Here is a 23,409-nt window from a genome sequence, read left to right as displayed (position 1 = left end):
TGTTGGTTTTGATGCTTGAATCTTCTTTTGTTGAGATGTTCATATTGAGATCTTTTTCATCTGGGAGACTCCAATTATATTCATCTTCAACCGGTGAGATGAATATTAAAGGACATATAAAGTAAATTGCAGAAGTTATAGATAAATTCAGATATTTCTATTTATTTAACTAATTGATTAATCACTAATATCATGGTTATTGTTCCATGGAGGTACAAGGTTGTAATTTAATCAGACATATTATTATGTTTGGGGCCTTAATTCCCACGAATCTCGAGAGAACGCATATTTATTAATTTGGTATTAACATCGAGCATGCATGTAAAGAAATCTCCGAGAGAGATCACACTGTCTTTGCTAAAGAATTTTGAAATTGAACCTTTGTAAAGGGTAATTAATGAAGAAAGTACAACTGAAGAAGCAATTGACAAAGTTTATAAGGTGACTTAAACTTAAATTTGTAAATGAATTGACACAATTCAACATTCAAAGAAATGATTGAAATACAACATTGGAGGTGAACGAATTAAGTTGTAGCATCCTTTATTCCCTTGCCTTTTTGGTTTTCTCTACATTTTCTCTTACAACCGAAATTCTTTTTGCCACTTGAGTCTTCTTTTTTCAAGTGATTCATAATTGAATCTTCTCCCCTCCGAAGATTCCAATTATATTCATCTTCAACAGGTGAAAGCCTGGTAGTACACTGTGGAAATGCAAGGAAATTTTATGAGATATAATCAAAATAAGTTAAGCAATTTATTTTGTTTTGTCAAATATCTAAGGATCAAAACTATAGAAGGAGCAAACTGTTGTTCAATAATATTTAATGTTAATGGAAGAAAATATAATAGACACAAGGTATATATGAATTACCTCATAGAGATTGCTAATGGAACGAAATTTTATACTTCTCGGTAGTCCTTGTGTGATACGATAGTTCCCACCATTTTCATCTCTTGTCAAAAGTTTTGAGCCACAATTGGCATCATTGCCGTTTAAAACACAATCAGGATTAATCTTCGGAAGACTATCTTCACCTGAAAAAACATGCATAACCAAATGAGAGAGCTATGATACACAAAGAAGAAGAAAAATTAGATTCGAGTTGGAATCTAATTCATTTATGCACCTTAATTAGGCTACAACTCTGAAGTATGCCATTTAGGTGCGGAGTTCCTATTCTAAAAGAAATCTCGTTCTTTTTCAATGGATCAGATGGGATAGTGAGAAGGGGAATACTATGTACCCACTGATTAAAAATTGTGAGATGTAAAATTCTGTGCGTACCAATGATATTGTTTGGTTGTTGTTGTTGTTCCTCTTCGATAGAGTCCTCATGATCCTTTCTTGTTATACTTCCGTCGGGTACTTCAGATCGAGATGTCTCATATTGTATTATCACCTAAAAATTCACTTTGTTTTCTTATAAATGATTTGGAGAAGAAACATTTTTTGTGGAATTCAATGAGCAAGCTCAACAGAAAATTCATGTTGTCAGAAAGTAAAATCTTTCCCTCAAAATTATTATTTCATAGTAGAAAAGAAAATCCAAATATTCCCTAAATTAAGTAAATAGACATAAGTCAAGATTAATTAATTACCTCGCCTAAATCAAAAAGGGATTTAAACAACGTACTCTCTGATAGTCCCTTATTCAAATGGTCGTCTTCATCTTTTTTCTCTTTCATTGAAAGATTTGATCTATTATCAATGTTATCCTCCATTAAGATATGATTAGAATTATCCTCCTGTCTATGTTCACCAAGGCTCTCAAAGTCACCTGAAATTAATGCATAACCAATTAAAAAATAGAATAATTAATAGTATAAGCCATCAATTGTAAGATGTTTAAATTAATTAATTACGTACCATGAATAATTTTTTGTTTTTGTTTGTTGGGTAGTATCTCCTTGATAGTGTTAACTTGATCCTTTCCCATTTTACCTTCATTGTGTACTTCAGATTTCTGTTTCTCTAAAGTACTTAGACAACTCCAATTATATTCTTGTTCAGATGATGAGAGTCTCTTTGTATGCTATAAAATAATAAGAAATTTGATGAGCTAACTAAAATAAGTATATACAAGATCAATGTACTGAAATCATTTTTCAATTTAGTTTGAAATACCTTGTATATATCAATAATGGAGTGAAATTTTGTGCTCCTTGGTACCCCTTGCTTCAAGCGATAGTAGTTTTGATCTGTTTCATCATTTATGGGAAGTTTCGAGTCACTATCGATGTTGTTGTCCTTCAAAATATGATTAGTATTATCCGGGAGACTATCACTACTTGTCAGAATGTTTAGCTCGAACTCATCTGAAAATCATGCAAAATCAATTGAGAGGAAATGGCACACATAGACAATAATTAATACTTTGATTTAAAATTTTAGAATTCTTCTCTATCTCCAAATCAAAAGAATTCAAAAGAATTAATATATAAGTCAATTGTGAAATGTAAAATTTCTTGAATACCGTTGATGTCCTCTTGTTGTTGTTGTTGTTGTTGTTGTTTTTCAAATCGTTCCTCCTCGAAAGAGACCACTCGCTCTTTTATTTTTTTGCTTTCATTATATTCTTTAGATCTCTCATTTTGTATCACCTTCTTATAACTTTTCTCTTTACTTTTGTCGAGTGACTGAAAATAGAAAATTTATTGTGTAATAAAAAGACCATGCTTAATAAATCAAATAAATTCAATAATTTATGTCAACAAAATGTAAAATCTTACCTAAATATTAAAAGGTTCATAGTTGAAAATAACAAAGTAAAATCAAAATATGTTATATTTGACAGGAGAGAAAAAAAGAAGGAAAAGGAAAATGGCTTCGAAGCTATGGTGGAAAAAATAAACAAGCTTCCATTAACCTTATTAATTATAATCTTCCAAAATTAATTAGAGGTGGTCCATAAATTGAAAAGAAAGTAAAGAAAAATAATAATTAGATAAACAAAAGATATGAAAAATACCGTAATGGTGAGGTCAATGGTATTTGAACTATCCACTCGTATTCCTTGTTGCACATGATAATATGCATCTTTCCCCTCTTTGATCGGACGTTTTGAAGTACTCCCTTCATTCTTCTTTATTTGTCCAGTTTGCATTTTGTACTCCCCTTAAAAATATTCATTAATTATTTGTTTTACCAAATTATTATTATTAATGATACTCTAAAAGTTGAAATTCGACCACTAATACTCCAATTAATGTAAAATTAATTACTTAATATAAGAGTAAAATAAAAAATATATCAATATATGACAATTAAGATGCATAATTAATTACATACCGTCTTGGTCCTTTTTAAATTCGCATCCATTATATTCTTCAGATATTTGGTTTTTATTGGCATTCTCTTTCTCTTTTTTTTGTAATTCGAAAGTATACTGTCAAATACAAAAGGAAAGATTTATCAATGAATTAATTAAATTAATAAATCCATGCTCTCACAAAGTTAAATCTTTCCTCCATTCTAATGATTTCAAAGTTGAAAAATAAATGAAATTATTTTTGACCAAATCCATAAATTATAAAAAACAAAAAATACACTTCGACTTGTTTTTTTTTCTTTTAATAAAATTAAAACACGATAATAATTATGAAACAAAAGGAAGGGGGGTTCTTTTTTTCAATCATCGTTATACTTGCTTAAATCAAACTTAATTGGATTGAGAATATATTCATATAAAATTGTAAAACAAACAACTCCACAAGACGCAAAACAATCAAAATCTAGGAGTGAACATAGGAACAAACATTTTCCCCACAAATTCAAGGAAAGAAAAAAAGTGGAGACAAACATTGCTAAAACAACATGGGGAAAAAGTGAAACAAAACTGAGGAAAAGAACCAGAAGAAAAAGCAAAAAGAAATAAAAAAGAATGCAGATCTTAGTCGGCATCTCACCATAAACGGTCGATACTTACTAGATTGAATTGTAAATATATAGATGAACATAAGAGGCGGAAAAGAAAGAAAAAAAAAGAATTAAATGACAAAATAAGGTTTAGATAGAATCAAGCTCACCCTCACAAAATTTGAATCCTTCATAGTAAGAGAATTGATGAGCAGTAATGAACCGGTTTCCTCTATGTCGTGTTTATATATATATATATATATATATGTCTCTTCTTGACCATTGAGACTTAAGTTGTTCCCTTAATACTTGAATTGAACGAAGAAACGAAGTAGTATTGGCCCTACTGATTCAAGATGCCTCCTCTTAGCTGCTAATATATTTGCCTGAAAACGAAGAAGTGAAAGGGAGTATCTTGTGTTTTATATATATTCTCTTGGATGTTCAGTTGTCCCTCGAAAACTGTGTTGTTTAATTTGGGAAATTCAATTATTGTTTATCCAATAAATATAAGAAGAGCTTTTAAAGTGCAACAATAGGGACACTCGAGAGTTTTAAATCAATTATTTCCATGAATATATTTTTATGCGTCGTGGTAATAGTGATAATTAACAACAATTGAGAAAGTTATTCTAAATTTGTCATTTATTTATTTTCACTTTGGACAAAAATATCTTTTGAATTTATTATTTTAATGATGTTTCATGTGAGCATAGATACACCATAATTATTTTTTATGATCTTTTCAAGATGATTGATTTTAATTTTACTTGATATTATCTACACTTCACATTCACACTAGTAGATAATACTCTTTTCAAACAGTTCTCAAAAAGTTAATAAAAATAATTAAATTCAGGACTACTTAATTTAATAAGTATATATCTACATTAATTCTTAAACTTTGACTAAATAAATTTAAATAGTTTTCACAAAATTAATCAAATTCAATATTCAATATTAAATTTAAGTTGACCATTAAATTGAGATAGAGGTTGTATTTATTAATTTTCTTACATAGAAAAAAGATTCATTATTTCATGTTTATATATTTATTTATAACCATTGAGTTATTCCCTTTGAACAATCGAGTTAGATATTCTACATGGGGATTCAAAAAATAGAAGAATCGAGTATTTTCTTTGTCACAATTTGTGCAATATTTTTTACTGTTGAGTCAGTCTCCAAAAAATAATATTTTTATCTATTTAATAGTAAATATAACATTAAACTTTTAATTTTACCTTTATTGATGGGATATGAATTCATAGTGAGACGTTTAATGAGATGATTTATCGCCACAAAAATTTCATTAACTTATTTTAGATCAAAAGTTTCAACAGTCTTTCTTTTTTCTTTTAAACTCTGTGACCAATCAACATCTTCACATAAATTAAGACTGTCTGATTATATATGACAAAAAGCGTGTTCAAAGATTAACTGATATAAAAGACAAAAAAAAAATTAAAGCTACACAGTGATAATGCACGAGTATTACATAATGCAATGTTACAATCAAGGGAGGATCCAGCTTCGGATTCACAGAAATTCAATAATTTTTCCTCAAATTCTATAATTTTATTAAAATTTCATTTAATATTTATAAATAATTGATTATAAACTCAGTTATTATGATACTAATTCTAGACACGTGCTTCGCACGTGAATCTCCTGAAATATTATATATGGTATGAGTTATATCAAAATCACATTGTAATGACAAAAAATATAATTTGAAATAGATGAACAATCAACCTATTCAAATAAGTTGTTTATTGTATGTCAAATGATTAGACATTCGATGAAACTACAAAACTTGGACAACAAAACATGGTGTTGGCAAATAAAATAATGAGTTACATTTTTATGTTATTAGGTCCAAAGATGTGATATATTAGTATGTACAAAAATGATTAACTGACACCAAAGACAAAAAAAAAAATTAAAGTTGCAAGGTGATAATGCAGGAGTATTACATAATGTACTGTTACAATCAAAGGAGGAGCCAACTTCGGATTCACAGAAACTCAATATTTTTTTTTATATTTTATAATTTCATTAAAATTTTATTTAATATTTATAAATAATTGACTATAAACCCAATTATTATAATACCATTCTAGACACGTACTTCGCACGCGAGTCCCCTAAAACATTATATACCGTATGAATTATATTAAAATCACATTGTAATGATTATCACAGACTATTCACGAAAAAATATAATTTGAAATAGATGAACAATCAATCTATTCAAACAACTTGTTTATTGTATGCCAAATGATTAGACATTCGATGAACCTACAAATTTTGGACAACAAAATATGGTTTTGGTAATTAAAATAATGAGTTACATTTTTATGTTAATAGGTCCAAACATGTGATATATTAGTATGTACAAAAATGATTAAATGGCTCTGATTTGAATGCAGAAGGAAATCTCTACATATCTAGGGGTGGACATGGTATGGTATGGTACGGTATGATATTTGAAATTTCGATACGGTAATTTTGGTATTCAGTTTTTAAAATTATTATACCATTATCATATAAATTTAATTCGGTATTTTAAAGTTCGGTCTCGATATTTTACGGTATGGTAAATCAGTAACCATAGTTTGTTCAACTTTGACTAATATATACTCGTATAATAGAGTATTATGACTTCGACAATTCAAAAAAAAAGTCCTCAATTGTATCATACTAACACATTACACATGTAGAAATATATATTCAAAAGAAAGTACAAACAACTTATTTTGTCAATCAATTACATTTAGAATACATTCAATCAAAATAGAGTATTTAGTTTATACTAATACTAGTTGCATATTTGTTAGTATTTCAATAATATATATATATATATATATGTTATTTATGTAACTATATACTTCGGTATGGTATTCGGTATTCAATATGTTATTTCTAAATACCAAATATCGTACTGAATACCAAAAATATTTAAAATATATATCATATACCATACAAAATACCATAATATCAAAACCACGGTATCAAAAATTTTAAAATAATATGATAATTCGGTATATACCATATCAAGCCCGCCCCTATACATATCTAATGTAGCTATCCTCTATTATATCATCCAATGAACGGTGAGGATTAGGCATATTCTTGATGTTTAATTCAATAAGAATTTAATATAAATTAATATTAATTGAAAACTGAAGAAAATCAAAAGGTTTGGCAATTAATAGGATTTGATTAAATCACACACATCCTCTATTAATATTTACGATATCTATTTATAGTGAACGTGAAGATTATTTTTAGAAATTCTTGAAAAATTACCATTTTATTCCTTTCGATAATTTTTCTGAATCATATTTGACCAGTTTATGCGATTAGTTTTGAAATCGGATAGAAAAGTTGAAAGTTTTTTGAAAGTTTTAGAGTTTTGAAAGTTTTAAGTGGTTAAAAGTGACTTTTATCGTCATTCGGAGCTACCAATCTCGGAATGAAATTTTGTTAATTTCATTAGCTTTGAAATACATAATTTGATCTAGGAGAGTTTCGTTTTCATTTCCAAGATTTTTACGGTGTTTTGGACCCTTGAGTTGTTATTTTAGTGAAAGTTAAGGCCAAAGTTTGACTTTGGTCAACAATCGAAAGTTAGATGCTCGAATTGAAATTTCATCAATTTTGTTGGATTCAGCAGGTGATTTTAGGCTTAGGTAAAGCTTCACTTTATTTTTTCGGAGGTTTCGATGGCATTTTGGTCTTTTTGGTGAAAAATTGGTTAGTAGTGGCTATAACGGATGCTGGGTTGAGGAGACATCAGATCCGTGTTTCGATGGTTCTAAGAGTGCAGAACGTTGAACTTAGTGGAGTTACATATATGATTTATGTGCACAAAATTTGGAATAAATCTTTGTGTTGTTATGATGTTGTCAGTTGGCTTCCTCCTTCGCGTTCGCAGAGCCTTGTCCGCATTCGCGAAGGGTAGGGTGGTCTAGTCCTCGCATTTGCTTGACCCTGGCCACATTCGTAGAAGGTTGAGTTGTTTTACCTTCGTGTTCGCAGGGGGCTTGCCGCGTTCTTGAACAATCAGGCAGTTTGGTCTCCACAATTTCAAAAAGGGGGCCGCATTGGCGAAGGGTAAGTCACCTGGCAATATAATGAATTACAAAAATTGAGGTTTCTTCTCCATTTCACAATTTTTGGATTTTGAGAACTCTTGGGAGGTGGTTTCAATGAGGTTTATCAAGATAGAATATTTGGGTAAGTGATTTTGACCCCAATCCTTCACTACCTATTTATTATTTTATGATTTTAACATCAAAATTAGTGATTCAATTTCAAAAATTGAGGGGGTTTTCATGAACTTGAGTTTTGAGAAAAATTGAGTTTTAAGATTGGTTTCAACTCAATTTTTTATGCGATTTCGTGTGTGAGTTCCTAAATCCTTAGGTAACATGTTTTCAAAGAATTTTTTCAGATTTGCCATTGGCCCTCCAGTTTGACTTTGTTGGTCAATTTTGACCATTTTTCAAAAATAATAAAATGGGTATTATTGTTCATGTTTTCTTATGGGAATTCTATATTTGATTAGATTTTGTGGAATCGAAGGCTCCGCATAAGGGAAAGGCTCAAGTTTTGAGTTAATTTTTTCACTTTAAGGTAAGTGAACCTCTTTTATTCCTTTACAAAGTGCTTAGACTTTATATCTTGATTCTTTGTGATATTGGAAGTAATGAGGAATAATGAGGGTATGTGTCTGGTGGTAAAATGACGAGTATCCACCCGTACACCAGAGTCAAGCATATTGGGTTAAATTGTACGTATTGAATCACTATTGTATATGATGCTATGTGTAGTTTGGATGACTATTATGATTTACTGGTTGGTGTTATGCTCATGAGTGGCACAGTTGATTCATTAAATGGAAATTGTCATCCTCTCATTGTGCATTTGATCTTGTGTACTTATTATGTATTGAAACTATGTGACAAGATCCGTATCCTGATTATGGCGAAGGAAAATGATTCCAGTGAGTGTTAAGCTGAAGGAAAATGGTTCTGGTGAGTGTTATCCCGAAGGAAAATGATTCCGACAAGATGAAAAAGAAAGACAAAGAAGATATCGAGAGACGGGCCACACACCATGCTAGATACTATGTATCATATTGAGGAACATGCCATACGTCGTGGTAGATACTATATCTAGAGACGTGCCACACGACGTGATATATTTCCCATGGGTCCCGTATTTCTAGACAGTAGGTGTGTATCAATAGGATAGACATGCATTACTCTATATGAGATTTGCTTCACATTGTATTACAATTCATTGTTATTGCTCGACCTTATGAGTGATTGTTATTATACCGTGGTTATTGATTATGGAACGTAGTAATAATGTTATAGAGACTCTGATTATGTGAATTATGGTGTATCACTTGTATTGTGTTGCTCTTGTTATACTGTGAAACTGTTAGGATGTGTTGGTTTTGATTCTCGTATAGGTTGTAGTATTTGGAGATTTGGTTGGTGTGTCAGGGTTTAGGGTGTTCGTCACTACTTTATTTAGGTTCAGCTAGGGATGCTTGCTGAGTACTCGTTGTTATTTTGGTACTCACTCCCATTTTTTTCTATACTTGTGTAGGTCACGAGCCCATATCGTCTTGATCATTCCACCTGCATCTTCGTCCAAGGCCTTTATTGAAGTGTTGTGAGGTAGTTGTTTGTTATTATGGTAGACGTCACATACTCTTGATTATGTCTTTTTACAATTGCAGTAGTGTAGATATTTAGACTTGTATTTTTCTTTGAGTTGGTTTTATTAATTAGTGGCTTGAACACGTAACACTTATAACATTCCTCAAAATGCTCACAAGTGCCTTAAAAATGTCTTAGGAATAGGCTGCTCATGTAATGCATTTACCTTAATTTTTTTGACAAATTCAAGTCCAGAATATCGATCAAGAGGTCAAAACCTACGAGAAAATAGTCTCGGTGAATTTTTAGGACCCGTATATCAAAAGATAGATTTTTTAAAGAAACTGCGCAAAACAATAAAGTGTGTGGCAAGTCCGCATCGCGGACTTGGTCCCATTCAATACAATTTTTCTCGAGTCAAGATTTGACCAAAATCTCATTCGCTCAAAATTTGTCTATCAAGGAACTCCTCCGTATCGCGGACCTAGGCGATGGTTTTGTCCGAATTGAGTTTTTAAGTAACGACACTTTAGACTTTTCCCTAATTGTTAGTTAATGAACCTAGATGTTTTTAGGACCTAATTCAGTTCTATAAATTAAACTAAACCTCCAATTCTATTCATTCTTCTACAATTCACTTACTCAAATATTTCTCTCTCTACAAAAGACTCTCAAGGGCTCCATTGAAGACTTCAAGTAAATTCACTCAAAACTCTCAAGTTCTTCTAAATTATTTGGTTTTGTCACTTAAGGTATGTGGTATTGATTCATTGATTCTTTCATCCATGAAGCCCAATCAATTTCTCAAGTTTTTTATCAAATTAAAGTATGGTGTTTTATGGGTATTATGATCTCTAGTTCAATTGCATGAATTATAATTCAAATTATGATTATGGGTCTATTTTGATATAAATTGATGGTTATTGCATTGAATTGAAGAGTTCTTCCATGAATTCTCCTATATTGATCTCTAGGGTTCATGATGTAAATTATAGGTATTTTCAATTATACTTTCTAATGATATCATCTTTATGAATTATGTATGGGATGATAGAAAGTATATGATCATGCATGTTTCCAAGTAAATTTCATCATTTTCAAGTCAATTGATTATGCAATTGAGTTTTACTCTAAATTCAACCTATGAATTTCATGCAAGTTATGAAGTAAGGTGAGTTAGGTCCCTATGTGGTGACCTAAGACCTAACTATATGAATTATGCAAATATGATTATAATGATGAAAGGACAATTCTCACATTACAAGTATGTTATGAAAATGATCTACTCTATGATTTCAAACCTATGATCATGACTATGATTTATATAATTATGATTTCTATGCTATGTATGTATTTCGTGGGATTTGATTTAGTACCGAGTGAACTTGAGGTGGGGGCCCTACCAAAAGCCCTAGTAGCAACCTCATGTCTCGTAAACTACGTGCCACCGTAGGTTGTCTTAATGGCCTAGCTATTGGATCCACAAATAATGTATGTATGACCCGCCTAGCAGGGTAGAGTCTACCTTGGCAAGTAGATTTCCATTTTTCTTCATTGTATGGGGAGACAACGGAATTCCATGTTATAGCTCGCATGGTCTTATTATCGGTTATGGTTCCTATCCTACTTATGTATGATCTCTTATGTATGTCATGATTTAAATTGTGCTTTTTAAATGCTTTGGTCATTATGATTTTCTCATGACTTTACTTATCTCATCTTATCATGTGTTTCACTTGATCATTGCATCCCATGATTTATGTTGCATGTCATGCCCTCATACTTAGTACATTCCAACGTACTAATGCATATTATTTACCTACATTATCTCATAATGTAGGGGTTGAGATTGAAGATCATATTCATCCACGTGGCTAGTTAAGCTTTCCTATCCGGCAGTGTTTGTGGTGAGTCCTCATTTATCGGGGACTAGTCATCGAGTTGGTTATTGTTTTCAAAGACTTTTGTTATGTTTCATATTGAGGGTGAGCTAGAGACATGTTTTAACTCTCGCCCATGCTTTTGAATAGAGGCATCTAGTTGGACAAATATTTCGAGTCTATATTTTCATGTGACATTTCTTCACTTACTATTCATGGTTTAGACTATCTTATAATGTTTTCGTTTTTACTTTACCTTATGTATGCTTATGATATGTACAAGAGGCTTGGTTGAAGTCCCTTCGGGGTTTCGATCGCCGTGTTACGACTAGGCCCTAGGTCGGATCGTGACAACACCAGATTTTGGGGAAGGTTTTGTTGTATTTAGGGGTGTGCAAGAACCGAATCGACCAATAAATCGAACCGTAAAAATGTTATTGGGTTATTAGGTTAATGAGTTTTTAATGGTTTTATAAAAAAAATCGGGTCATTGGTTCGATATTAGTTTTTAAAGGTTATTGAGTAAATCGATAACTCATTAAGACAATAGTAATTTACTACTTTACCCCTAAATAAATATTAAATATTAATATAAATACATTATTGGTTACTACCTTTGCCATTTAGCCTTCAATTCATATTATTGTACTAATTTTTTTATTTGTGTTGCATTTGTAAAGTTCTTTTCATGTTAGTCACTATTGTTTCTATTTTATGAGTATTCCATAAAGTTATATTATTATCTTGTCGCGTCAAATTGTTGGAGAAGTCATATAATTATTTTATGAGCTTTTTCTTACTGATTATACTGAAAATCAAACTGTTAAGGACCAAAACCAATAAACCAAAAATCAATTAAAAAAAGATCTTATTGGTTTAGCATATTTTAAAATCGAAAATCGATAAACCAACTTAAAACCCCTTTTTAGTTTTTGGACATATTTGCCTAATGCTAACTTTAAGCCATAAAGTTCTTAAAGTCAGTCAAAAATGAAAAGTTAGGATTCCTAACTTTTTTTTTCTAAGTGCTTAAAGTCATTTTCTTTGACCATAGAAATTATTTTTATATCCCTTATATTTTAACTAAATTTCCAAACTACCCTTTTTATTCTTTTAACCCTAAAATTCACATCATTTTCCTCATTTAAGCACTTTTATCCAAAGACTCAACTGGTTATTTATAAAAATAATTTTCAGCACTTCAAAGTTCTAAAAGCACTTTATACATAAAAGTTACTTTTTTTAAGCCCATCCAAACGGGCTTTTAGTCTTTAATATGGTATCATTAAATAAAACACCATCTTTTAGTATCATTTACACCTATACTAATATAGTTTAGAATATATAACTTGTCGAATCCCCCTAGTGCGCGCAATGGCAAAGAGGGTTAACAAATTGCTTAAGGTTAGAGGTTCAAATCTGTAACCTATTGTCATTTTGTTAAGTAATGGTGACATATTTTTTTATACGTCTAATTACTTGGAAACATATATAGTTAATTGGTTGATCTAAAATAAAAGAAATAATATAAGGTTCATACAAACACGTTTTTGCGAGTGAACTAACAGGTGTTCAGATAAGAAAAATGATATGTTTTATACCATTTTCCAAGGCATTAGTAATTATAACTTGAGAATCGAGGGTCTTTTGAAAACAAACTCTCATTTTCACGAGGTCTAAAACACTTGTTTTGTCCTTTTTAGGCCATGGGAATTGATGCATATCCTCAACAGGTTACCCATGTTGCCTCTTCTACGATTTAAATGTGTTTCAAAATTTTGGAAGACATTAATCTCTGATTCTTACTTTAACATGAAGCATCAAAGACATCACTTGAATGAAATTCCCAAAAACTTTTATTTTTTGCGGTAGATACAATTACCTTCTTTTCTTCTTCTTCTTCGACTGTACATTCAACTTGTTGAGGATGTACAAAACTATGATTGCCCTAAAAACTGTATACCAGATCACCTACTATTGCAACATTTATGGTTCTTGTTGGCATTTTTACTCGATATGATAAACAACTTTTGCTATGGAACCCTTTCACGAGAGAATCGACACTACTTCCCCATCCAGAATTTATTCAGGTAATTCATTATATGAAATTCTCGTTCTAAAAAGTGGTTCCTGAGAAAAATTCGTAACTATCCAACTAGAATTTGCCCTAGGACAGGATATTCGTTCAATCGTATTAAAATATAGTTTTGCCGATGGTGAATTAGTACTCTGCTTCAAATTGGATGGTTGTTCTGTATTTAGGACATCCAAAGAATCATTTGGATTACGACCTCAAATTGATATTTATCAAGACGGTGTCGTTTATACAGAAAATTTGATTTCTCCGAAATCACTTATTTAGCGTTTGATTAATTATGTATGATCAAGAATAGGACTGAACACGAAAAATCAAAAAACCGAACCAAACCGATAACCAAACCAAACCGGAAAAAAACCCGACATTTATTTGGTTTAATTTGGTTTGGTTTTTAAATTTAAAAACCGACTATATTTGGTTTGGTTTTGGTTTCAAGTCTAAAAAAATCGAAAAAACCGAACCAAACCGACTTTATATATACATATTTTAAAAATTAAATTTGTATATATATGTGTGTATTTTAATTTTTTTATGAAAAAAATACAATTTATATTGATTTTTTATATTTTTGATCTTGGGCCATTCTTTTGAATTATACTAAATAAAGTAAAAACAAATAAAATATAGACTTCATACACAGAAAAACTACTCACAATTACAAATAGTAAAACTTTAGGTGAGTCATTCTCTATTATTAAACATGTATGCGTCAATCTTGGCTAGTAGCTACTGGCTACAATGAAATTTATAATAAGAAAATACTTTTGAAATTTATTTTCTGTTTATTCAAATAGTGTCTACAAGGTATTTTAAAAACCGACAAAAACCGAAAAAACCGATAAAAACCGACAAAAACCGAATAGTAAAAACCGATATCGTTTGGTTTGATTTGGTTTGACAATTTGAAAAACCGACTCAATTGGTTTGGTTATTTTTTAAATAAAAACCGATCCAAACCGAACCGTGAGCACCCCTAATCAAGAATAAACAAATATGTCATCTATCGATTTCCTTTTTATCATCGTTTTTTCTAGGTTATGGTTATATCTGAAGTAGTACTAATAGACTAGGGCCACCACTTGGCAGCCTAGACGTTTTTTTGAGACATGTTTGAATATTTTGTTTATGCAATTTCGACTTTTTATTTAGGAAATGTGGACAATTTACAATACAACAACTTCATAATCACAACATGCCTATTAATTTATGAAGAACAATAATGACAAGTTAAAATTAGAATGGATTAGGTTTTAAGCAAGAGAGGGGCACACATCTTAGTAAATACAAATGTAATATTAGTGCTTATAATGTAGGAAAAAAACAATAAGTTGATAGAAGTTTACTCTATATTGGAGATCGATAAACTACTATTCTACTAACTAGTAATATACATTAATGAAAATAACTAAAAATGAACTGTGATACTGACACATCATCTGCCCTGTCTCATTTAAATTTTTCAAAAATTAAACGTTGTCGTTTCATAATTGAAATATGAATTAATCAAACTCAGTAAGCTATTAGGCAAAGCAAAATAAAAGTCATATAAATTGAGAATCATAAAGTCTCATATTTAAATTTCAATAAAGATAAAAAGCAGCATTTTGTTCAAACTAGTGCCACGTGAATATTTTAAATAGTTTTTTATTTTATATTATTTTAAAACTTTTTTAATCATTTCTTGTCTCAACTATACATCAGATATCCATCTTTGTCAAATTTAGTTGTGCCATGTGTGTATACAAAAATGTCATATATGCTTTAAAAACTTGTGGGACATGTTTAGGTAAAGAGTTTTTGACAAATGTTATTTTTTCTTATGACATAGTATTTAATAGGGGATGAGAATCTAACATGTACTTTGAGTTTGATTGTTATTTGTACTATAGTTTTTTTTTTTTTTTTTTTACATTTTCATTATTATTTTATTTTTTATAACTATTATTTAGGATGATTTGTCATGTTTTCTATAGTATTTTTTCATAATTTTTTATATTTTCGTTATTTCTTTCTCTATACTATTTTGAATTGTTTTTTTCCTTGTGATGAGAATCTCTGTCGAAAACAGTTTTTCTTACTATAAAATTTGCGTATATTTTATCCAATGTAAATCAGTGGTAAAATCAAAATTTTGAATAATGGGGTTCAAAATTTAAATAAGTAGATACACGAAGTAGTCGAAAGGGATTCAATATCTACTTTATATACATAAAAAAATATTTTAATCATGTATAAATGATATAATTTTCTGTCGAAGGAGGTTTGGATGAACCCTTAGCCACAAAATGATTTCGCCACTGATTTACTTTATGAGATTACACTAGATATGATATTGCCGTCGTTATTAAAATTCATTTCTCAAATTAATAGGATAATTTTTTGAGCCTTTTTTTTCAAAATTTTGCAAAAGGAAAGTAAAAATGTACACTAGACTAGTTCAACCAATGATTGATAATAAATATATGAGACAAACGCAAGCTTATTCGAACACCAGTTTAAAAAAAAAGGACAAATTCATTTCTAGAAGTTGTAAAAAAATAAATTGAGACATTAATTTTTATTTTTATTTTTATGTAAAAGAAAGTTTTATTTTTTTTCAAAATTAGAGATAGGAATTAGAAAAAGCTATAGAAAGAAACAAGACAAGAAAGGGGAATTGCAGGAGAGAAAAGCCTCTCTCTCTCTCTCTCTCTGCAAAAAAAGAGCTTTAACTCTCTCCTGTCAATGGCGGATTTTGTTTCACATCTTCATAAAACCTTCCTATCATTTTCCCTTTTTTTCTTCTTCTCTACATTTTAGTCTCTTCCTTTTCTTCTTCTTTTTTCCTCTCTTTTTTGGCTTATAATTTTAAGGAAAAAATCAACAATTTTCAGGTGGGGTTTCTTTTTTTCCCTTCCTTCTTTACTTTCTGCTGCATTTTATTGTTATTTGAGCTTTGTAATTTTGTGGGGTTCCTTTATACTTACCCTTTAATTTTTGTCTATTTTTTAATTTTCCAAAATTGTTGGAGATCTTTTGTCTGAATCTGTGCTTATAATTTTCTTGAAATCATTGAATAATTTGATTGTTATTTATTTCAAGATTCAGTCTTTGTTGGTTTTTATCTGATTTTTCAGGATTATAGAGGAAAAAACAACATTTTTCAGGTGGATTTTGGTTTTTCTGCTGCATTTCATTGTTCTTTAAGCTTTCATTGCTGCTGGATTTCCTTAATTTATCACCCCTTTTAAAAAAAATTAATCTTTTTCTGGAATGAAAAAGTAATAGATTTTCACAGAATCTGAATAATTTCCAGGATTCTTGGAGATCTCCTATTCTTGAAATCTTTATTTAACAGTTGGGATTTTGTTGTTATTTTGCTGTTTTTAGTCATTGTAAGCATTGTTTATTAAAAAAAGGTCGTTAGTTATTTAAAGAATCAATTTACTTTTGAACTTTGATTGATATTTTTCAGGAGTTGATCTTATAAAGTATCATGGGTAATTGCTGTGTGAAACCGGGTAAATCTGGTGAAAAAAAGAAGAATAACAAACCCAACCCTTTTTCAATTGATTATGGGGGGACTAAACATGCCTGTGGGAGTGGAAACAAGCTTGTTGTATTAAAAGATCCAACAGGAACAAATATACATGACAAGTATGATTTGGGCCGTGAGCTCGGAAGAGGAGAATTCGGGGTTACTTATCTATGTACTGACTTGGAAGCAGGCGAGAAATACGCCTGCAAATCGATATCCAAAAAGAAGCTTAGGACTGCAGTGGATATTGATGATGTTAGGAGAGAGGTTGAGATCATGAAACATTTGCCTATGCATCCCAATATTGTTACCTTGAAGGATACATATGAGGATGATAATGCAGTGCACATTGTGATGGAATTGTGTGAGGGTGGGGAGTTGTTTGATCGAATCGTTGCTAGAGGCCACTATACGGAGAGGGCAGCTGCTGGGATTTTGAAGACTGTTGTGGAAATCGTTCAGGTATAGTTTTTATCAGCTTCTTACTTCACAATTACCTGCTGTTTTTATTACCTTTTGCTTAGGTTATCTTATTTTATCCATTATTTTCAGCATAGCTTAGCTTCTTCATTACTGTATTTCCTTTTCATATTGTTTTTATATATGCGTTACTTAGGCCGAGGATCCACCGGAAACAACCTCTTTACCTTCACGAGGTAGGGGTAGGGCTACATACACAGTACCTCCCAAGACCCCTCTTGTGGGACTACACTTAGTATGTTGTTGTTGTAGTTCACAGTTGATGCCATTTGGTTTTTATGTAGTAACTTGTGGTGCTTCTTTCACTGAGTTCTTCAAAGCTTTTGTATGGGTCTTATATCATGATGGAGGTATCCTGTCTTTTTGTTTCGGGTTTTTGTTAAAGACGTCTGGCAATTTCAAATTAGAAAGAAAATCATATTCTAATAAGAGAGACCTATTTGATGAGTAGATGCCAATCAATGGCGTTATTCTAGTGTGTACATTCATGCTGTAGCATTTACCTTGATATCCTCATGGAATTTCCCTTACCGCCAAATTATAATGAGATGTTATCTTTTCTTTTTTCTTGATAATTATATGAAGTATGAGAAGAGGTTCATTCTTTGCTAGTTCTATTTCTTTACTCATTTCACTTCGCTGTCTCTTGTGGACTGTAGCATTGTTCTGTATCATCTCACTCAAATACCCAGAAAAGGAAAACTTCTGAAAGTTTCATGGTGTAGTCTTAATCATCCTAGTGATATAAATGAAGCTAATTGGCGATAGAGGATATCCCGCTCAAAAGACTAACAATCCTTCAATTCATCGTAGTCTTGGGCGTAGCGAGTTAGAGCAGTAACAAATACTTGGGAAAGTAGATCAGTCAAAATAGTTATCCACTTGAAATATTGGTCTTTATCTTTACTATTAACCAGTAGTTTTCAAACTAATACTTTTGAGTGGAAGAGTCAGTTGTTTCTGTGGAGTATTAGCTATAGCGGCCTACCACAGAATTTGATTGATGCACGCAAAGTTTAATAAAGCTCTACAGTTTAGGGAAATGATAATGGAATTTGAATTTAATTTGTGTACTGAAGTAAATGTGGTCGACTCTCCCAAAAAGCAAGTGCTTTCTACTTCAAATGTTATTCTTCGGCATGGGGTTGCCGGGCTCGCCCCTCCCTAGATACATCTATTCAATTTAATTATGAATTTTCCGCTTGCCCCGAAATGACCTGGACCAATAGTAACCAACGGAAGGCTCTCATCCTGTCCCCGACATTGTTCTCCGAGCGTAGATAGTTGTACCCATATACATAAAAAATGACAGCAGCCACTAGACACTATGTATCTACTGCACGTACTTAATGTATCTTTATCCTCATTTCTAATCATGGATGTCCAAACTCTTTTAGGTGGAATAGTAATTTGTTGTTAATTTGAGTGGATTAGTCACCAACAACAGCTAATTAACTACAACTTAGAGAGATGAGAACCGACGTTAAATTTAAGCTGTCTACTGAAGTTGTTGCTGATCGTTTCATTGTAAAGGTGATTAAGTTGGATTCTTTTTATAGTTAGATTGGCCTGCATGACATTATGAAATACTTGTGAGTTGGTAGGAATCTTGTTTCATATGTAAATCATGAATGTGTCACAATTGATCAATCAAAGAGAGATTATTGTATTTATGTGGTGTTGAACTTTTCTTCATTTGGTTTGTGTTAAACTGTTATCTGAAAGGCATGGTAAAGCTATTGGATAAGCAGATAACTTAATACATATTTAAGTGTGTAGAGGCCCATACATTTATGGTCATGTTTCACTCTCTGGTTTTATTATGTCAACAGTCAGTTTATAAATATCCAATGCTATTGCAGATGTGTCACAGGCATGGGGTAATGCATCGTGATCTCAAACCTGAGAACTTTCTTTTTGGTAACAAGAAAGAAACAGCTCCGCTGAAGGCTATTGACTTTGGATTGTCTGTATTCTTTAAACCTGGTAATGGAATTTGAAATGAAACAGTGAGTTTAAGCCTTTTATCATGCTTAAAAAAGGATTTCACATTTTAACTTCTTTAACAGGGGAACGCTTTAATGAGATAGTGGGAAGTCCTTATTACATGGCTCCTGAGGTCCTAAAGCGCAATTATGGACCAGAGGTCGATGTCTGGAGTGCTGGAGTAATACTTTACATTCTTCTTTGTGGTGTTCCACCTTTCTGGGCAGGTCTGCTTATTTTCTTGCTTCATTTTTTATAACCATTGAACAAACCTCGATGCAGAGATTTTCATGTCCAATTTTTAGAACTTGATAAGGTTGCAAAATATGAAGTAGAACTTGATTCATGTCGGAATATGTCGTTGAAATATTAGATGACTGGGCGAGTGAGGTGCAACATTGCTCTGCTTTTACCAATGTGGATCAAAGTTGTTTGCCTTCTTGTTCAATTATTTTGGCTTCTCTTAATGGTTCTTATCGGTTGGACTGTTTCTAAAATAACTTGCATAAATATGTTAACGTATTCTTGCTACTTCCCTTAAGATCCTTTTAATATTTGCAGAGACTGAACAAGGAGTAGCCCAAGCGATTATTCGTTCTGTGATTGATTTCAGGAGGGATCCATGGCCTAAAGTTTCTGATAATGCAAAGGATCTTGTAAAGAAAATGCTTGATCCAGATCCATGTCGACGTCTCACAGCTCATCAAGTTCTTGGTAATGTTTGTGGAATATTGAGATTCTTCGTGGTCTTACACTCTCTCTCTCTCTCTCTCTCTCTCTGATAAGTGTCTTTTCGGGGGCTTTAACTCTTGTGGTGCAGAGCATCCCTGGTTACAAAATATAAAGAAAGCACCAAACGTCTCATTGGGTGAGACTGTAAAAGCAAGACTCAAGCAGTTTTCAGTGATGAACAAGCTCAAGAAAAAAGCTCTGACGGTAAGCACACACTTAGTCTGCAATCATATTTGTAAACTCAGGATTCTTCAATGTCCAATAAAGATGAATTCATATACTTTTCCTCAAAGCCCGAAATGAAGGAGAGAAGATTGTCTCTAACTATTTACTGCACTGCCTTGTGCTCTTTAATAAAGACTTAATTCTCATCATAAAAAATGAGAGATGTTTCTCAGATTTTGACCAAGTTTCGTTTTTTTTAGCTTCTTGATACATGTACTTTCTTGTATTCCAAGTACAGGTTATAGCTGAGTTTTTGTCTGCGGAGGAAGTCGCTGGAATGAAGGAAGCATTTGAAATGATGGATACTAGAAAGAAGGGCAAGATAAACCTTGAAGAACTTAAAAATGGCCTGCAGAAGGTTGGGCATCAGATCCCGGATGTTGATCTTCAGATTCTCATGGAAGCAGTAAGCATTCTCATACCCTGCTTCTTGGCTTGATTTTCTTTCTTATAGCTCTACCGGGGGTAAACATAATATTTGAAAGTTAGCTGCTAATATTACCAGAACTTTTCTGCCTCGAAGAGAAGGCAGGTGCCTGAGATTATATGGCCATGTCTTACATAGAACTCTAAGTTACATCGATGGACATTATTTTAAAAAGTCCGAAAACCTCTCAGAATCCATGTGAACTTAGTAAAGAAAATATTCAATGGAAGGAAGTAAAGGATACCAAGTAGTTGGATAAGGCTAGATTGTTAATGGTACACTTACATTGATGTCCCAGTGTTTGCTAAGAGTCTTTTCAGTTTGGTTAGAGATTTGTATGTTGATGCTGTGTCGCAGGGATAAGCATGAACTTTAAGAAATCCACGGAGATGAATAGATCTATAATACTTGTATAGCTTAGAGCCAAGCCCAACTAGTTTGGGATCAAATCGTTGTTGTTGTTGATAAGAAGTTAGCATTAGACTTTTGTCTTTCACCTACTATCAGGAAATTGATTGATTACGAAATATACTTTGTCAAGATAAGTTGTAACATTGTACCATTTCAGTGTAGAAATATCTGTAGCTAAATGAGCTTGAATGGGCATCCCTACTTTGGTGCTTATTATTTTCCAGTAAAAAAACATTTCTCTGATCCTTTTGGGTCTTTGGTGCTTATTGTTTTATTTTCTTAACTTTTGTTTTATTATGATTTTATTTTTCTGTATCGGTTTTACAGGCCGACGTTGATGGAGATGGAAGTTTAAATTATGCAGAGTTTGTTGCTGTATCTATTCATCTTAGAAAGATGGCCAATGATGAACACCTGCACAAAGCATTTTCATTTTTTGACAAAAACCAGAGTGGTTACATAGAGATTGAAGAGCTGCGTAATGCCTTGAGTGATGAGGATGACAGCAATAGTGAGGAAGTCACCAATGCCATTATGCATGATGTTGATACAGACAAGGTCAGTATGTCCATTTTTGTACATGTACACCGTTTAGTAATTTTTCGTTGTTTTGTTAACAGTGCAAATATTATGCATTGGTGCTAATGTTGAAGTTTCCTTCTGAACTCTCGTTTGAGTTTAGAGCTCAAATACTGCACCTAGTTGTGCCATATTATCTCTAAAGTCCTTCATATTATATACACGTATACCTTGATGCCTACACGTATATGGTCATATATCCTACTCATTTGGATTAACTTCTTTCCCGGAGTTTGGGAGCTCAGCCTCATCTCGTTTTGTCAAACCTGCAGGATGGTCGGATTAGTTATGAGGAATTTGCTGCGATGATGAAGGCTGGTACGGATTGGAGAAAAGCATCGAGACAATATTCTCGTGAACGTTTTAACAGTCTCAGCTTAAAATTGATGAGGGGTGGCTCATTACAAGTTGAAAACAACGTCTAGACCATCAAATCCAGAAGAAAGAAATGTTAAAAGAGGAAAAAATATATTTTTCTTTCTTTAATATACGTGTGTATATATATCCCTTTTTTCATTTTATCATTGAGCATGAAAGTCTTGTTTCCTCTCTTTCCGTTTTACCCCTCTGCCCTTTAAACTCCGTCATAGACAATATCATGGAATGTATGTGGAATCTGGAAAACTAGGTTTATTTTACTTGTAAATATATGGAATCAGAGATCATAAAAAAAGTTAAACATTTTTCTCTTAGACATTCATTATTGAATTAAGGACCTAGTTTACGAGATGCTAGTTGTAGTGTCTAGATGATTAGTTGATAGGTTAGAGCATTCAACTGACCATGGAGAACAAGTTTAAGTGTTTTTATAATGTACTGCAGCTGTTATTTATTTCCTATCCGGTGTTCGGTATTCCTGTTGGTCTTGCGACTAATCTGGATGGGTCATTGACACTTTTGCTCCTATTTTGTGTTGATTTTTAATTTTTATTCCTCAAGGCAAGCAACTTTTCTGTGAGGTGTCAGTCTTTATTTTTGTATTATAATATTTCATAAGTTATGTCCTGTTCACTTAAAGAATTTGTGTCTCACTAGACAATAAACTTGATTGCTAAGGGCAAAAAGATGTATTTTTTTTCAATTTGGATTCATATTGCGTAAGGCCGTTAAAGAAAAAGATGTTGCTCAAATTCAAAATCTTTAATTAATGACAGAGGAATTTGATTATTTGGTAGCTTTAATAATGTCATCTTTAAAAGGTGGGAAAGATGAATAAGTCAACTTCTCATTGATTCTACTTCTATATTTCATTATTGAGCTACATATCTATAAATGATTTTCTGAATTCTTAAGTCATTTATTTGTTTTTATTGGAAACTACCAACTCCACCAACTTGATTGACAGATGGAAAGAGTTGTTTCCTTCCAACTCAAATATACTTGTTTGTTTCCCTATTATTGGCTCTCCTAAACGTTAAATTACAGAAAGAGCATCATGTATGTGACGTCCACGGCGGAGGGCGAGTTTAAAAAAGACTTACGGACTTTTAAATTGACAAACTTCTAAAGAAGAGGTACATATGAGTTATTACACTTTA

The 23,409-nt window shown here is 31.8% G+C and overlaps 2 protein-coding genes across 2 annotated transcripts; one reads left to right on the top strand and one right to left on the bottom strand.

Annotated features, from left to right (window-relative positions):
* Nucleotides 1–396: 396 nt before the first annotated feature.
* On the bottom strand, nucleotides 397–4,107 carry LOC129885230 (uncharacterized). Its single transcript, XM_055959430.1, has 10 exons — nucleotides 4,029–4,107; nucleotides 3,292–3,388; nucleotides 2,972–3,117; nucleotides 2,477–2,639; nucleotides 2,128–2,318; nucleotides 1,870–2,035; nucleotides 1,602–1,780; nucleotides 1,288–1,402; nucleotides 874–1,037; nucleotides 397–703 (listed from the first exon to the last, which is right to left on the bottom strand). Exons 1-10 carry the CDS (start codon nucleotides 4,050–4,052, stop codon nucleotides 527–529), a joined length of 1,422 nt encoding a protein of 473 aa, XP_055815405.1. The 5' UTR covers nucleotides 4,053–4,107; the 3' UTR covers nucleotides 397–526.
* Nucleotides 4,108–16,155: 12,048 nt separating this feature from the next.
* On the top strand, nucleotides 16,156–22,583 carry LOC129887974 (calcium-dependent protein kinase 8-like). The gene is made up of 9 exons (XM_055963240.1): nucleotides 16,156–16,387; nucleotides 16,969–17,493; nucleotides 19,374–19,497; nucleotides 19,581–19,724; nucleotides 20,059–20,211; nucleotides 20,318–20,433; nucleotides 20,693–20,860; nucleotides 21,620–21,850; nucleotides 22,144–22,583. Exons 2-9 carry the CDS (start codon nucleotides 16,990–16,992, stop codon nucleotides 22,294–22,296), a joined length of 1,593 nt encoding a protein of 530 aa, XP_055819215.1. The 5' UTR covers nucleotides 16,156–16,387; nucleotides 16,969–16,989; the 3' UTR covers nucleotides 22,297–22,583.
* Nucleotides 22,584–23,409: the final 826 nt, after the last annotated feature.

Source organism: Solanum dulcamara, chromosome 4 (assembly GCF_947179165.1).
Source record: "Solanum dulcamara chromosome 4, daSolDulc1.2, whole genome shotgun sequence".
In the NCBI taxonomy this organism is placed as follows: domain Eukaryota; kingdom Viridiplantae; phylum Streptophyta; class Magnoliopsida; order Solanales; family Solanaceae; genus Solanum; species Solanum dulcamara.
The sequence above is the reverse complement of the archived record's forward strand: the minus strand, read 5'-3'. Positions and strand labels throughout refer to the sequence as shown.

Excerpts from the sequence above, each read along its gene's own strand:
- LOC129887974 (XM_055963240.1), top strand. The coding sequence starts at position 16,990 with ATGGGTAATTGCTGTGTGAAACCGGGTAAATCTGGTGAAAAAAAGAAG. Across the intron at positions 19,725-20,058 it reads TGTTCCACCTTTCTGGGCAG|AGACTGAACAAGGAGTAGCC; the intron begins GTCTGCTTATTT and ends TAATATTTGCAG. Across the intron at positions 21,851-22,143 it reads ATGATGTTGATACAGACAAG|GATGGTCGGATTAGTTATGA; the intron begins GTCAGTATGTCC and ends TCAAACCTGCAG.
- LOC129885230 (XM_055959430.1), bottom strand. The coding sequence starts at position 4,052 with ATGAAGGATTCAAATTTTGTGAGG. Across the intron at positions 2,319-2,476 it reads ACAACAAGAGGACATCAACG|ATGAGTTCGAGCTAAACATT; the intron begins GTATTCAAGAAA and ends CATGATTTTCAG. Across the intron at positions 1,038-1,287 it reads ACAACCAAACAATATCATTG|GTGAAGATAGTCTTCCGAAG; the intron begins GTACGCACAGAA and ends ATGTTTTTTCAG.